Genomic DNA, 16,678 nt, shown 5'->3' on the forward strand with positions numbered 1-16,678 from the left:
TTTATATTTATAATTTTTGCCTTTTTTTATTTATACATATTTTAATATTATTTTACAACAAAAATACTTTTTTTTATATCTATTTTTGTTATTTTTATAAAACAATTATATATTATGTTTCATCTTTTTTATTGATTTGTTTACGAAAACAAATATTTATAGAAATGTAACAATTTTTAATTAAAAATAAAAGTCTAACTTAATCTTTAAATGAGCTATATATAGAAACGAAGTAAGAGTGTTACCAGTTGATGTCAGAGATATTGTTGATGGCACTAAAAATAAAAAAACAGACAAAATTGTTGCAACACTCATTAACTAAGTTTTTTAGTTTTTCAAATATTATACATTATAATTTACACTCAGATAGACAAAATTAATATTTTAAACTCATGTTATAATCATGACCAATAAAAAACTATTAACATTAAATAAAATAAACTTTTTTCAACATTTTTTTTCATGTTAACTCACCTGCCCAAAGCCAATAAACTTTTTGTGATGAATAAAGATGGTTAAAATTTTACTGACTTAACATTTTACTGTATTAAACTTAACAATTTCTAACAGATAACAGAGCTGGAGTCATATGTTCTACTTTACCTCTCCATAATGAAGATTAACCCCTCTAAATTTGTTAAGCACAGAAATCCTACTTTCCCCTCCCACTCCCAACACACGCACACTGTACTCTGATGTTAACTGTAAACTGATGACATAACAAATAAAAATCAAATTAGTGGGCAATTGTGGACTTGATGAAATTGGACATTTGTGGACTTAATGAAAAGTTCTAGTTAAGTGAAAAAAGGATTATAAAATTTGTTTAATCTGGCATGCAATAAAAGCAAATCCACAAATGTTGGCAAAATCTTTTATCAATTAATAGATAACCATTTACCTCCTTCAAACACACTGCACAAACTATTTGGTTAAAATACCACAAAGATTAGTTACAGCTGCTCAAGCAACATTTCAAATATCAAAGCCAAAACAAAAAAATAAGTTTAAAAAGCACAAATGAAAATTTCCCTTGTAACTGCGAACCAAAAGAAATCTGCCTATTGATTAAAGATTTTAGTGCAACAAATATAATTTACATATGCATAATGACTGCAAATGCAAACACACCCAGCAAAGCAATACATTGGTTTATCAGAGGGCGTGTGGAAAAAGAATTATGCAAATCATAAAAAATAACTTAAAAATAAAAAACTTTCAAATGCAAACACTCTTGAAAAATATATATGGGAATCTATAAAAAATTCAAAGAAACCCCTGAAATGATTTGGTGCATCCTAAAAAGAGCCTCTGCCTACAACAACCTAACAAAAAATTGCTTACTTTATCTTTATAAAAAGGATATTATAGCATACAACTATTTCAGAAAAAAAAGAAAAAATATTCAAAATATTGAAGCTTCGTAGAAGCAAAGCTTCAATATTTCGAATCTAATTGAATCAGAAAAGTAATTCAGATTTGATTCAAAAAATCCTCATCTATTAGAATTGATAAAGGTAATTTTGTTATAAACTTTTTATTATTCAAGGTAATTTCATTATAATCTTTCCAATATTAGCTTTACAAAATTTTTTAAAGTTGCACTTTTTAATGTTATTAGAATGTTACTCTAATAACTGTAGCCGTTATAGAAATTCCATGTTTTTAGAAAAAACTCAGTGGGCAGGCATTTTTCATTGTTTGTTTAGATCTTTTATGCCCATTGGGAAGTTAAAATTAATCATATGCACATAAATTCTTAACAGTAGTGCAGTTTTAAAACAAGTAGTTATCAAAACAGATTTACAAGTATTTTTATTTTATTTAAACAAAAACTTTAAAGTAGAGAGTAAAAATTTTTTACAAAAAAATTTGTAACAAATTAATTTTTTAACATTTTTGAATAAAAATATACAACTACTATTTTGACACTATGTAAACCTATTTCATAGAGAGCAACTAAATTGAGAAAATTTTCTGCATATAACAGGGGCATTTTTTAAATCACATTTTGAAGTAAAATGTGCAAAACCACTTATTATTTAAAATAAAAAAGTTATGACTATGTAAAACTTTCAACTCTCATTTTGATAGAATTTTGTTCAAAATAATCAAATAAAGTATAAAATATTAATATATAAATTTATTTGTATTTATATTTTAAAAACATTTGTTGTCCTTAAAAAATCAGTTTAATAAAAAAAAATTCATAAAAAGCCAAAACAAAAAAAAAAGTTCAAAAACCATGACTGAAAAATTCTCTTGTAATTGCAAACCAAAGGATATCCTATTGAAAGTTAAAGATTTTAGTGCAACAAAAATAATTTATATTTTATTTGCAACCTAGTTTAAAGTATTATAACAGTCGTACATTCAACTTCATTTAAGGAGAACGAACTATAAGAAAAATAAACCAGTCAAACTCTTGTCTATTAATAAAACACTGTGAATATCATAAATTTTATGATACAATCATATATTATAAAATAATAAAAATTTACATCTTTAAAAGAATAAACCTTTAAAAGTGTCATTTTGCTTTGCACGAAACTAGAAAGCTTACTTTGCCAGAAAAACATAATTATCAAAAACATGCAATATATACAGGAAGAACTTCCTTTAAAAAAAAGTTATCGTAAAACCTACTGGTTCTATAGCAGTATTTGAATGTTTATTTAATTTATTGGACATAGTCTAATTTGACTTGTGAGGTTATATTTTTTAGTATGGTTTATTTAAGTTGAGAATCTACTTTTTTACATCAGAATAAAAATATATTATATAATTCTAATACTTTTCATATTTAAATTGTAATATTTAACATATTAATATTTAACATATTAATATTTAACATATTAATATTTAACAGCAATGTTAAATATTATGTTAAAAGTGTCAGGTCAGGTTAACCTGCTACTGGTAACATGTAACCCAGTACAACCTGCTTCAGGTCCTGCTTCCTTGTACAATATGCTTTTTTAGGCAAAGGCTAGGAAAAGCCAACTCTGACTTAAAACAACCCTTGCCTTGGGGCTCTTCGTTGAGTAAATGCGAGAAATGGTGTCTAGATAAAAAAAACTCATCTTGGATGGTGTCCCTGTATGTACTTTTGTTTATTAATGGTAGTGAGGCAATTGCTTGGACTATTAAATAGTGTAATGAGTACTATCTGTGCTTTGAGCCATAGTCTTTGAGTTCATAAACAAATTTAAAAATGATTAAAATACCAAAAACTATAAAGTACAAAATAAAATTGACATCGCTAAGTTCTCAATATCTATCATTCACTAATATTCATGGTCTTTAAAGTAACTTTTCCTCTGTTGAGTCTTATCTCTTGCAAAGTTCACCATACCTACTTGCTCTTTGTGAGACTAATTTGAGTTAGGCTATCTCATCTTGTGATCTTAGTGTTGATGGTTATCTTCCTTTAATTTGAAAAGACTCTAATATTCACATGCTTGGTCTGGGCATCTACATTCTGAAGAACTCACCTATCTGTCGGGAAACTAGGTTTGAATCCACAAACAAATCTTTTATGTTCATTTGTTATTTCTGATCAAATTGACCAAGGCTTCTCTATATATCCTTCAGCCAATATTGTTGTTGTTATTGACATTAATGCTCACACTGGATGGTTTGGCTCTAGTATCAGTAACTCTGCAGGCGTTAAGGCCCAAAACTTTTGCCTTTCTCAATCTCTAACTCAAATAGTAAACTTTCCAAGACAATCCGAATCGTTAACCTTCTTGGATTCAGGCTAGAATGAAACCTTTTATTTCCTCTCAATAAGTCAAGCCTCACTCTTCTCCATAGTTTTCCTTTAATTGAGCTGTTGCAATTTCCAATTGAAACCATTACTTTCATATCTATCATTATATCATATTATATCTATAATTCTCCAGAAAACAGATATCTCTTTACCATTGCTTTTCATTCAAATTATCTCTTGATTCCATTGCATTCTACCTGATAAAACCAACAAACTTGTTGATCCATTGCTTGACATTCAAATCACTTCAGCTTCTGTATCTAAAGTGATTTCCTGCTTAGACTCTTCGACAGCATATGTTCTGGACAACATATATCTGTTATAGTCTTGCAGAAGTGTTCTCTGGAGCTGTCGTCTATACTTTCAGAACTATCAAACAGGTGCTTATCAGAGTCTTATTTTCAAGCCTGCTGGAAAGCAACATGTGTTATCCCTATTTTCAAAAACTCTGGAGAACGATCTGACTGATCTAACTACCGTTTCATTAGTCTACTTCCTATCTAAAGCTAGGTTTTTGGGTCTTTAATTAACAAACACTTGATCTCTCATCTTAAATATAATAACTTTCTTTCTGATCATCAATATGGATTTCAATTTGTCAATCTACAGCTGGTTTGCTAACAGTGATAAAAGAATTTATTGTGCATTAGATAGATGTGAAGAAGCTGACGCTATTGCTCTTGACATTTCTAAAGCTTTTGATAAGCTTGACATGCTGGTCTTCTCCTTAAGCTCTCTTTTTATGGTGTATCAAGTAACATGTTTGAGATTATTGAGTCTTTGAGGACAACTTTTATACTACCAATCGTAGTATAAAAGTTGTCCTCAATAGACAGCACTATTCTTTATATCCTGTAATTTTAGAGGTTCCTCAAGGTTCTAGCTTTAGCCCTATACTTCTTTTAATTTACATTAAAAATCTTCCACATATTCTCACATTTAAGGTTGCATTTTTCACTTATGTTATTACCATCTATTCTTGTCTTGATAAGAAGTCAACACACTCAGATTGCTTGGAGGGGGCATTTAAGCTTGAAAAGTATCTCACTTCTGCCACAGCCTGGAGCTCACAGTGGCTGCTGAACTTTTATTTAGATAAAATTCAATATTTTTCAACTAATCGTTATCGCAATGATCTAGATCTTCCCATATTTATGAATGGTAATGTACTCGATGAGTCATCTACCCTTGATCTTCTAGAATTACTTATTTTACTTGGAAACCATATATCAAAACAATTGCAAAATTAGCATCTGCTAAGGTTCCGAATTGTATTCTTTATCTCTTTAAATCTCAAATCCATCTTTGTATGGAATACTGTTGCCATATCTGGGGTGGATCCTCCAGCAATGCATTTTCTCTCTTAGACAATGTACAGATGTCTCTTAGACATTAGGAGGTGCTCTTACAGCCAACCTCTAACCATTATCATATTGTCATAATATTACTTCTCTTTTTCATTTCTACAAATATTGTAATGGGCACTGCTCTAAAGAGCTAGCGTCTCTTGTGCCATTTACTAAAATTCATTCTTGTGTTACTCATCATGTAGTTAATTCTCATTCTTTTACTGTTTTTGTAGTTTTAATTTTGATTTTAAAAAGTAGATATTTATAGGTTGAAAGAGGATTTGGAAAAGGATAAATAATCATAATGCTCATTTATATCTTTTATCTATTTAGTTTTTCAATTAAACAAACAAAATAAAACAACAACAACAAAAACTTATTGCTGTAGTTTGTGCTGTTGCATTTGAAATTGCTGCTTTATTTGCTGTTGGTGTATTTGGAGTTGCATTTGTATATTTTGCAACACATCACTCATAATACTTAAAGAATTTTCAGCTTCTTTTTTAATTTGTAATTCTTCTTTTTAAAGTTTTAAATCTTCTACATCTGTGCTTTCATCGCTTAAATTTTTTCTGTCAAAAACATTAGTGTGTCTGTCTATGATCATCATTTTTGTCATATTTGGGACATACCTCTATGTTCAACCTTTCTTTTGTTAGTTTTACCAAATGTTTCCATAGCTCTTTACACAATAAAGTATTGCAAATCATTTTGTCAAGGAGAGCAATAATTTTGTTCAAAACTTTTGTTCTTCCAGACCTTTTATTTTTGATGCTCTTCTGAGATTTTTTTTTTAAAACTAGTATGTTAAAATGGTCTCTGACAGACTTCAATGTAACAGAAAATTCTTACTAAAATTTTGTTCAAGTTGTCAAAATTAAAACAAATCAATGTAAGCAAAAATCTGAGTTATAAACTCATTAATTATTTAGGTAGTGTACATTTTTAAGCAGCAATAAGAAATATGTTTTCTGGCGAATGTTTCAATTGCTATTCATTAGCAAAGGAATTTCCTTAAGCCTTATAGATTATTTAAGATAAATTCTTTTCCATTCCTACCACAGTCTCAAGATAACACTTAAAACTTATTGATATTTCTTGGGAAAAGTGTATTGGAATTACCTCAATGACTATTAAGATTTCACGAACAACTTATCTGTAAAACTTATTTTGTTGCAACTATTTAACTATTTCACACAAAATCTAATTGAGCCAACTTTTTTTAAAAAAATCATAGACCTTAATTTTTTCAAAAGTTGTAATGAATCTATCTTCAAAACATTATATGTACAAACTGCTAATATCAGAAACCAATGCAGCTATTGTCAAATTTATTTCTTATATTATTAAAAGTTCAAGTCTTTGAAGGTTCCATCTAAGTATGATTACATAGTAAACAAATAACACTTTCAAGAAATTGAAAAACCTTACTTAATAAAACAAAAAATATAAATTATATAAATTTATATAAACTATTGATTACGCTTATTACCACTCAAGTATTTTAGAAAATTTGATCAATGGGGATATTATTGTATATCTTTCAGTTATTAGCTTTCTTTTTTTGTTTGTTATTTTATATTAATTAAATTAGGGAGGTATTTTTTTATTTTTTATTTTTTGTGGACTTTTTTAACTAGATTTGGGTTAGACACATCAACTCTTTTCTCTATTAAACAATAATTTGGTTTTCATTTAAAAACATTTTCTAATCTGCTATCAATACTTGGCTAACTTTTAAACTTAAAAAAAACACCTAAAACCACCTTAAAACTTAAAAAAAAAACTTTATAATGTAAATTAAATATATTTAATAACACAAATCTTTTTTATTTAACAAACTGCTACTAGAACTTTTAGATTTTTTTGACTTCTTTCTTGCTTACCTTGAAATAAAAAGAACAATTTGTAACTATAACATAAATATTCTAGCTTGTACTTCAAACAAATTTAATTAAAATTTTTGGTAATCTTTGTTGAAATCTTTTGGGAATTAATTAAATTGGAAGCCATTGACTTTGTAAAACAATTTTTCCTTTATAATTTACATTTAATTAAATTAATAATAATTAAAAAATCGAAGTCATACAATACACTTTGTATAACAATTTTCTCTTTATAATTTACATATAATTAAAAGTAATATTATTTATAAAATCAAAATCATAAAAAATGAGTAATATAAAATTTACAAGCTAAATAAAATAATGTAAACATTATTACATGATTACATCTTTACATTATTACATGATAACATCTGTAGTTTTTTTTATTTATAAAAATTTCATTTGACGATACTTTTTACGTAATGATTTGAATAGTAAAAATTGAAGATTCCCCTTCATATTTTGCCATAATTATCAGATCATGTTTGAGTTATTTTCTTTTTCGGTCAACTCTGTTACTGAAATTTTATTCTAAAGCTCTTAAAATGCAATCATAGTACAATTGACATAAAAAACTAACGCTACAGGTTATATTTATGGTAATATAAAATAGCATATTATCTGACTAAAAGTTTAAATTTTGTGTACAAAATTGTATACATAAATGCCCCCTTCATACATGTCCTGCATCATGGATTTTATTGTTATACACCATAACTATTTTTCTTTTTTATTAATAGGGGATTTTGGTACTTTAGAGTTTGTTTTTTTAAGAGAATTTTTTTAGAGAATTTAGAGAAAAGGAGATTTTGGTACTTTGGAGATGTCAATATTAATAGTAGTTGTTATCAAAAACTTGTTATCCTGAATTTATTTGTCCACTCCGTTATTACATTGTAGGCAAAAACTACAAACCAGTGACTAAAAACACTGGTTTGAAGTTTTTATTTACCTTCTAATTAAAATAATTTTAAGTCTAGTTCTATGGTACTTATCCACATTTCAAGTTATATTATTTTGCAAGCATGCTTCATGTAAAAAGGAGAGTCTAAATAAATATTATAAAGATATAATATTTCATGTCTGACGCTTTTTTCACAAAATGTCAAATTTTTATAGAATGTGTTTTGGCACTCTCAAAACTACTGGGATAATTTAATAATAAAATATTTAAAATATATACTATTTATACGTGTTTACTCCATTACTGCAAACATGATTTCTTCTTAATAACAGAGTTGACAACATAAAGGAGCTGACATTAAAATAAAAAAACAAATTGATTTCAACTATGCCAAACAAATTAACCATTAAAAATGAATTGCAGCGGTGAAATATTATAATGTTGCAATGTATATATAGCTGCTTTCTTTTACTTTCAATAGGTTGTGAGAAATTAAGTAATGTTTTTAATTGACAAGTAGCAAAAAATCCAGAAATAGTTTGTGAAAAAAAGCGCAAATAATAGCATATATGTCATGAACAGAATAAAGTAAAAATTATCTCAGAACTACCAAAAAGAAAAAAACAAATTGTTTGTTGTCATTGGCATGACCGGAAAAGAAACTCTAGAGCTATGAAATGGAAGATTAAAACACCATCATCAGAGCCACTAGAACATAAGTTGAGCAGCACTAACAAATGCAAACAAATAGGGAGAGCAAAGGTTGCTTACCGAAGAACATAGGCTTATAGACAAATAAAAATATGATAATAATATAAACATGTAATAAACATTTAGCCATTTCAGACTTGTCTGTTATAATAATAACGGACAAGTCGGAAATGGTTTAATATAAGCAGGAAAATATAAAAAACGTTGGCTAAAGCTTAAATGTTCTTTGCCTTGTTCTCAAGCAAATTCACCTATAACCACTGATAGATTGTCTTTAACTTCTGTTGAAAACAATTCTCGTACAAAGGAAACTAGCAGGATTTCTATATTATCAGATCCCTAATTCTTCTTTGTCGTTAAAAGTTACAATTTTAAACAGCAATTGCCATCATGGAAATGCATTGCTAGACATTTGCATTGACAAAATAGCTACTACCTAATTCATTAATAAACCTTTATGAAAAATTCAGCGCGAAATATATGAGAAACAATATTTCTTATTACCATCCAATTTTAGTGGATTTTAATTACTCATTACCATTAACTTTAAGTCTCCAAACCGTCTGCTAAAAATAGAGACACTTGTAAATAACATGAGAACATACAATTACTTTGTGACAAACTTAACAACCTGAGTTTTTTAAATGAAAAAAATATTGAAGAAGTATTGCAACATGTTTGTTGTAGTACCGATAGAAGAGAACATATGTTCAGAGAATGTAAGATTTATTTGGTGTCTTGTGTACAATTTCAACCAAAAGGATTGCTAAAGAATGAAAGTTTGTTTCCAGTGGGAAAAAAAGAAATAGGAATACGAAAAGAAGGGAGAAAAGAAAACAGCAAATGTTACCAGGAAATATGTAAAACGTGGAACACTTAAAGACTTAAAAGTGACCCAAGTTATTACACATTTAGATTTTTCTGAAAATCATGTGTGCAAGAATTTAGCTGCAATATAATCATTACATTTTGGAGCAAGTAACAAATGCTACATTGCATACAGGAGTAATTTATAAAATGGATCAGTCATTTACAACTTTATCCAACTCTTTGAGTTAATTTTTTAAAAATTACAGATCTTCACTGATCTTTCTCTGATAGACCAACCACACACTATAGAAATAAACAGAACTTTTTTTTATTCTCAACAGTGCTATACAAATTCAAACTTCATCAGCCAGTTTGAACTTTTTTAAAAGTGATTATGGCAATGGAGCACCAGATGCATTAGGAGGATCTGTTAAAAGTCAGACAGATCAATTGATTAATATGGGTTGTGACCATCCAAATGCAGAAAAGTTATACAATTTTCTTAAAACTGGACATTCAAAAATAAAGTTTTACTTTATAGAGGGATCCAAAATTAATTCTTTTGACTCAAAATGTTCTAAAACATTACCAATACAAAGGATGTCAATGATTATTAATTTAAACATTTAAGCAACAAATTCACCAATCTGGTTCATTTCAATAATGACTTAACTGACTAGAGCACTGACTGACTGTGACTGTGGACAACCATAAAACTCACATAATGATTGGTATTGGAGTGGACAGTATTTATTCAGTATTTAGTCTACTTATCTGCTTTTTATAAAGGATGTTTTAACTTTATTATAAAGACAACACACTTACTTTTTATGTATCCCAAGTATACCTATATGTATATCTTGTACCTGAAATTTAGTTTTAAGTATTTTGCTTTTAAAAATTATATTACTAACAAATGTCAGTAACGGAGTAGATATTGTAATACAAAATCAATTTTTTATGCCAATAAATTTGGTCAATATACTCAACTTTTAGGACATAGCTATAGCAACCAAATGTCATTATTATTATTTTTATAAAAAAATGAATTTTTTATAAAAATAATAATAATTAACAAATATAGATACAAAGACGTTACAGTAACGGAGTGGAAATATTATTAAGATTCAAACTTTATTTTCATGCTACAACAGTTGCAACGAAACCGTTTAATGAGAATACATATTTTACATATTTTCTATTTAAGTTAAAGGCAGATCCTGATGTTACATAGCATGATTGTTTCTTAACCAAGAAACCTAAACTTGATTTAGACCTGATGTTGATTGAAATTTTAAGAAATTTCAAATACTTTCTTCTTGCCTACCTTAAATGATTGTTTCTGCAAAACATGCAAATGTTTTTGCAGACCATCCTTTTGAATGTTGAACCTGGCCATTTATCATAAGTTGGGCATAAAAATCCAATAAAATAAAAAAACATTTCAAGAGTTGAGTAAAAGAGATGCAGATGTTTTTCAAATGATCTGTACAATAATCTTGCTCAAGAAAATGTAGTGGATTCAAAAGCTAAGTTTTTTACTAAATAATTTTTTCAGGTTATTCATTACTAATTACACAATGTGGACATTGAGAAATGAGCTTTATTAAGTCTTTATATTTATAAGTATAAACCCAACTCTTTATAATTAGTAAATATATTATCTAAAAAAAATAATTTCAGTAAAGAACCTAGTTTTTGAATCTTGTACATTTTCTTCAGCAAGATTATTTGTATAGATCCCTTGAAAAAAAAATTGGAAAAAATGTGCAATCCCATTTTCCTACTTGCACCTGGAAATTCTAATTATATGTCACACAAGTTTATATTTAAGTATATTACTATTTAATCCTGCTTAAGTTTCTTCAAGGAAAAAAGAAACTCCTGTAGATTGGTTAAAAAAAATGCAATTTTTACATAATTTAAATAACAATTTGTTATTTAGATTATATCAAAATGTATTTTTGGAATTTCATTAATTACAGCAAAATTTTAAAAATAGTGTACAACAGGAGACTAACTTGTAAGCTAAAACCTTGTTTAAATTGGATAAAGATTTTTTCAAAACAATAGATATTCCATTGCTCAATGTTCATTAAGTATGCTGCATGTTACCAATGCTAATTTAGGTGGAAAAGGAGATTTAAAAGTATAACTAAAATATTTAGTTCTGCAACTAATTTGGCTGTGGTCACAGCCACAGATTAGTGTTATGTTTCAAACATATTTGATGTGGTTTTGAATGTGGAAGGGACACTGACATCTTTCTTCCTAATATTTAGAAACTTTTTAAATATCGAAAAATAATGATGAACTTGCTGAAGGAAAGCAACAAAATTAATGGCAATATTAAGCGCATTGTGCCTTTAGACTTAAGTAAAATGCGATAGACTGCTCACCAAAGAGCTATCCATCAACATGAGCTTGACTTTTTCTGACAACTATAACAACTTTTTACTTGCCTTATGTAATAACATTTTTTAATAACAATTTTATAACAAGCAAAAAGAAGCCGAAGCCCCTGGTTTACTTACGCAAACCACAATTAACAAAACAATTTTAATTCTAATATTCTTTCATATATTTTTCAGCTATTGGTCCTCTTGTCTCTGAAGTCATTCCAAGTAAATATTTGTGCGAATGACATTCCTATATACATTTATAAATTTAAATATAAACAGATCAGTATGATAATACTTTACCTTAGAAAATTATGAAAATATAAAATCATCTGCCAGTGATACTTGCATATCTCTACCTACATCAAGTTTGTGCAGAACTAATATATGAAATTTTTAAGTTTATTTAAACTTGAGCTGAAGAAAGCCTTTGGAAAAATGATATTTTGGAAATGATTATACGTTTTTGACCCTTGCAACTTTATTTCATTACAGTCAACAACGTTGATAACTCACTATGGAAAACTTAACAATAGTTATCAATTCAATAAGTTTACATTAATTTACTTGACCTGCACTTTTGTACCTAAAAAACTTTTATTCATCAAGTCTTTATATATAATAGTCTTTTTAATAGTCTTTTGTTTTTCTGACAAGAACAATTCACAGCTTTTTATGTCTTCTGTCTAATCTTGATCTTCAACTGTCTTCATTACTTTCTGAAATAATGGTTACATGCAGCCTTTTTGAAAAGAAATTTGTTTTAAAAAAAACCATAGACTTTTTGACAATTAACTGTGAAACTTACAAACAACTTAAACTATTTCATTTACTTTACGATTTCAGTGGAGCTTACTTCCTTTAAACTATCCCTCACCAAAAAATACAATGAAAAAAATAAGTAAATACCATATAATAACAAAAATATAATTATTGAAATTGCAATATCTAAAAACATTTAGTAAATAGAGCATATTTATTTTTTACCATCCACTAGATAAAACTCAGTCCAATTGGTTGGATTACAGTAAATATTACTATCATTGATGTTCACATCCAAAAAGCAGTTTTGAGAATCATTGTAAGTTATTATATATTTTAGGCCTAAAACAAAAAAAAACGATCATTTCAATTAAAAAAGTATTGTGTTAACTAAATACAGAAAACTCACAGCAGCAAAGTCAAACTTAGATGGCAATTGCAAATAATTGACCAACAGACTGCATGTGACTTTTTTTATATATAAATACTATTTAAAGCACCTCATCCTCCGTAAGTTCTATATTAAAACCCCTGACTAAAAAATACTTTGTAACCCTACTTTAAGATTAGAGTGTTTACAGATGAAAATCCTTGACTTTTTTTAATTTTACATTTATTATGACATTATAATGAACCATTTTTTCATTTTAATATAAAGAAATTGTTAATATTAAATGTATGTATATATTAAAGCCATTCTTTTTTGATCATAAAAAAACTAGTATAGATGAGGAAAGAAAAATTGGAATAGATGAGGAAAGAAAAATTGGTATAGATGAGGAAAGAAAAATTGGTTTAGATGAAGAAAGAAAAACTTGTATAGATGTGAAAAGAAAAAATGATTTAGATGAGGAAAGAAAAATTGGTTTCGATAAAGAAAGAAAAATTGGTATAGATGAGAAAAGAATAAACAGTTTAGATAAGGAAATAAAAATTTTTCCAGAGTTTTATAAAGAAATGCCTACTTTATACAATCACAAAGCCTTGCCTAACATTGCAATAGCAGCAAAATGTTACGAAATTAAAAAAAAGCCAAAAACTTGACATTGCATATTGTAAAGAGAATTTTCAATTAAAAATTATTAGAGTTGATGATAAAGAAATGTTCAGAAAATTGATTGCAATAAGTAAACAAATAAAAATATCTGAATTTAAAAAAGAATAACACTTTACACTTACTGCAAAAAGTGGAACCCAAGAAAATAATTAACACACAAAATTATATTAGGGTAGAGTAGGGCATATAGAGACACTTAAGAAACAAATGCTAGTTGCAGATAAACTAACCTTAGTTAACACTGTTTTTTATAAATTTCCTAAAATTCATTGAATTTATATAATTCATATAAAAAAACGAAATCATTGACTCATATTAGAAAACAAAAAAATAAAATAAAAATGCAAAAATTAGCTACAACAAACAACAAACAAAGTAACCAACTATAAATTTTTACATTTCCAAGTGGATGAGACAGAATGGGATAGTTAAAAAGCAGCAGTTATTTGTTAATTGTAAAGCAATTTTTAAAATGACAAAAAATGAAGGCTATCTATCATTTAAACATGTTCAGACAAGTTTAAATGATAGATAGGAAAATAGTAAAATACCTTTATAAACTACACGCCCATACACCCATACACCACAAGAAAAAAATATATATATATAGAAAAAAAACTTTTTGTGTTTCATTATAAAAAACCTCCGAACCAATATATTATTAAACTAGTCCAACTAAATCTAAAATTAACCAAAAAATATTATGGATAACATATACATTTTACATGTGGATGAGGCAGAACAGGATAGTTATAAAGCAGCAGTTATTTGTTAATTGTAAACCTTTAAAATGACAAAAAATGAAGTCTATCTATCATTTAAACATGTTCAGACATTTTTAAATAAAAGATAGTAAAATAGTAAAATACCTTTATAAACTACACGCCCATACACCCATACACCACAGAAAAAATATATATATAGAAAAAAAACTTTTTGTGTTTTATTATAAAAAACCTCAGCTCTACCCTAACAAATATATTATTAAACTGGTGACTCCAACTAAATTTAAATTAAACAAAAAATATTATGGATAACATAAATCACACAAAAAATATCTTGAAATTATTTGGCAACATTTTTGATGAGCTGGCTTATTAGCAATACGTTAATGTAGAGAAAATTTAAATATGCATCAGCAGCTTTTGTAGTTCTAAGATCCTTTTTACTCACAGCTAAAAATGCATTTCATTCCATTTTGGATGATTGATCTTTCTTATATAATTCCTTACCATCGTTGTTTACATTAAACACTATTAACAATCGAAAATAAATTATAAAAATAATAAATTCTTTGAATTTATTACTATTATTGCTTTTCTAAATAAGGAAAAAAATATTTTAGATTAGAAATAATATCATCATATTGTAAACAGCATTATGAAATGGTAGTAATATAATTGATTATATAAATAACTTTAGTATTTCTAAAATTAAATTTTTTTTTTACAATAATGAAGCACAATAATTTAAAATGTTTTATCAAAAAAAAAAATTTTTTTTTCAATAGAATTTTCACCTGAGATATTAATATAATTTATAATATAAGACTTCAGGCATAACTGTCCCATTGCGCCCCACAGTCCCAGTATGCCCCACTTTACTCAAAGTGGAACTGGAGTTTGAAAAGCAAATGTAACTAAAGAAGTTTTAGAAGAGTTTAAGAGCATGGAAAGTCTTGAAACTGTGGTTCTTGACAATAATTCAAAATAAATTAAAGTAAAGACTGCTATTGTTGTTGAGCTAAAAAAAAATTAGAAAATTACATTTAGTTAGATTCAACTCAAGATTTTCTAAAATCATTTTGATTGAGGCAACTCCAATGAAATGATTTTAAAAAGTATTAAGTTGTAGTTTGTTGACTTGTTTGAGAAGATTCCATCCATGAACTAACTATACAAAATTTTTATACAATAAAATCTGAAATTTGATCATTTGTTGATGAGAGTGTTGTTTTAAGTAATGATCAAAGAATTCTTATTGCAAGTTATTATAACAACTCAGAATAAAATCTTTTAATATTTATATTCAAATTCATATTGCTGTTTATAGGAGAGTTTTCTATACTGCATGATTATGTATGATGGGAAAAGAAACCAACACAAAGCTATAGCTTCAAATTTATTATATTCATACTCAAATTTAGGAAGCTAATCAAGGAAAATTATAAATTTATTCTGAAAATTAAATCCAAATCAATAGGGTAGATTGATTTTGATTGTTGATATTGGAATGACCTAGTTACATGTATGCCAAATTGAAAGGGAATCTCCTATTAAAATATATTTTTTATTTGTTGAACCAAATGCAAAAGAGTCTAGAGATTATTTTGTGTTCATATGAAAAATGTTTGATAACAATTAGTTAAAGAGGCATCACTTTCTTTTAGTTAGGGCACTTCAAGCAATATATAGAAATAAATCTTAATGCACCCATTTTTAAATAAAATGCCTTAAAATACATCAATTATTTTGTATATGGATAATCATTAATTTTGTGTTTTGCTTTTATTAGGTCAATGCAATTAGCTCCATAAAATAGATACTTATTTTGTATTAGTTTTAATGGATAAGCGTTGTTCTGACAAACTTTCATTCACCCCTTCTCAAACTCAAATATTATATGGGTTTGTATATGGGTTTGTAAATATGATAATAAAAAATTTATTAGCTTTTACACTTATATTTATATTTTACATATTTGCCAATATAAATTTAAATTTAATAAATTTTATAAATTTAAATTTAATAAATTTGCCGATATAAATTTATCGGCAAATTACAGCTAAGGGCTGTAACATGCTCTATTCGTGTAAAATAAAGATGATTGCACAACAACCCACAACTTGTCAGTTTTTAAAGGTTGAAGCTCAAATCAGTTTTTTGTTGTTTTTCTTTAATTATTTTTTATGAAACTGTATTAGGTTTTACTGATAAAATCATTCACAACAATTTTATTTTCAAAAAAAATTACACATATATATTTTTTGGTGCAAAATGGTTTTGTGCAAATAGACCTTGTTCTGATT

General features: G+C 27.0%; 1 protein-coding gene across 1 annotated transcript in view; it reads right to left on the reverse strand.

Annotated features, from left to right (window-relative positions):
• Positions 1-16,678, reverse strand: part of LOC105846609 (uncharacterized) — a 133,045-nt gene that overhangs the window by 80,610 nt on the left and 35,757 nt on the right. Inside the window, exons 6-7 of the mRNA XM_065810787.1 lie at positions 12,819-12,935; positions 246-275 (exon numbers count right to left, since the gene is read on the reverse strand). Of these exons, the coding sequence (XP_065666859.1) occupies positions 246-275; positions 12,819-12,935 (147 nt within the window). The remainder of the gene's footprint in view (positions 1-245; positions 276-12,818; positions 12,936-16,678) is intronic.

This window comes from Hydra vulgaris, chromosome 11 (genome assembly GCF_038396675.1).
Source record: "Hydra vulgaris chromosome 11, alternate assembly HydraT2T_AEP".
In the NCBI taxonomy this organism is placed as follows: domain Eukaryota; kingdom Metazoa; phylum Cnidaria; class Hydrozoa; order Anthoathecata; family Hydridae; genus Hydra; species Hydra vulgaris.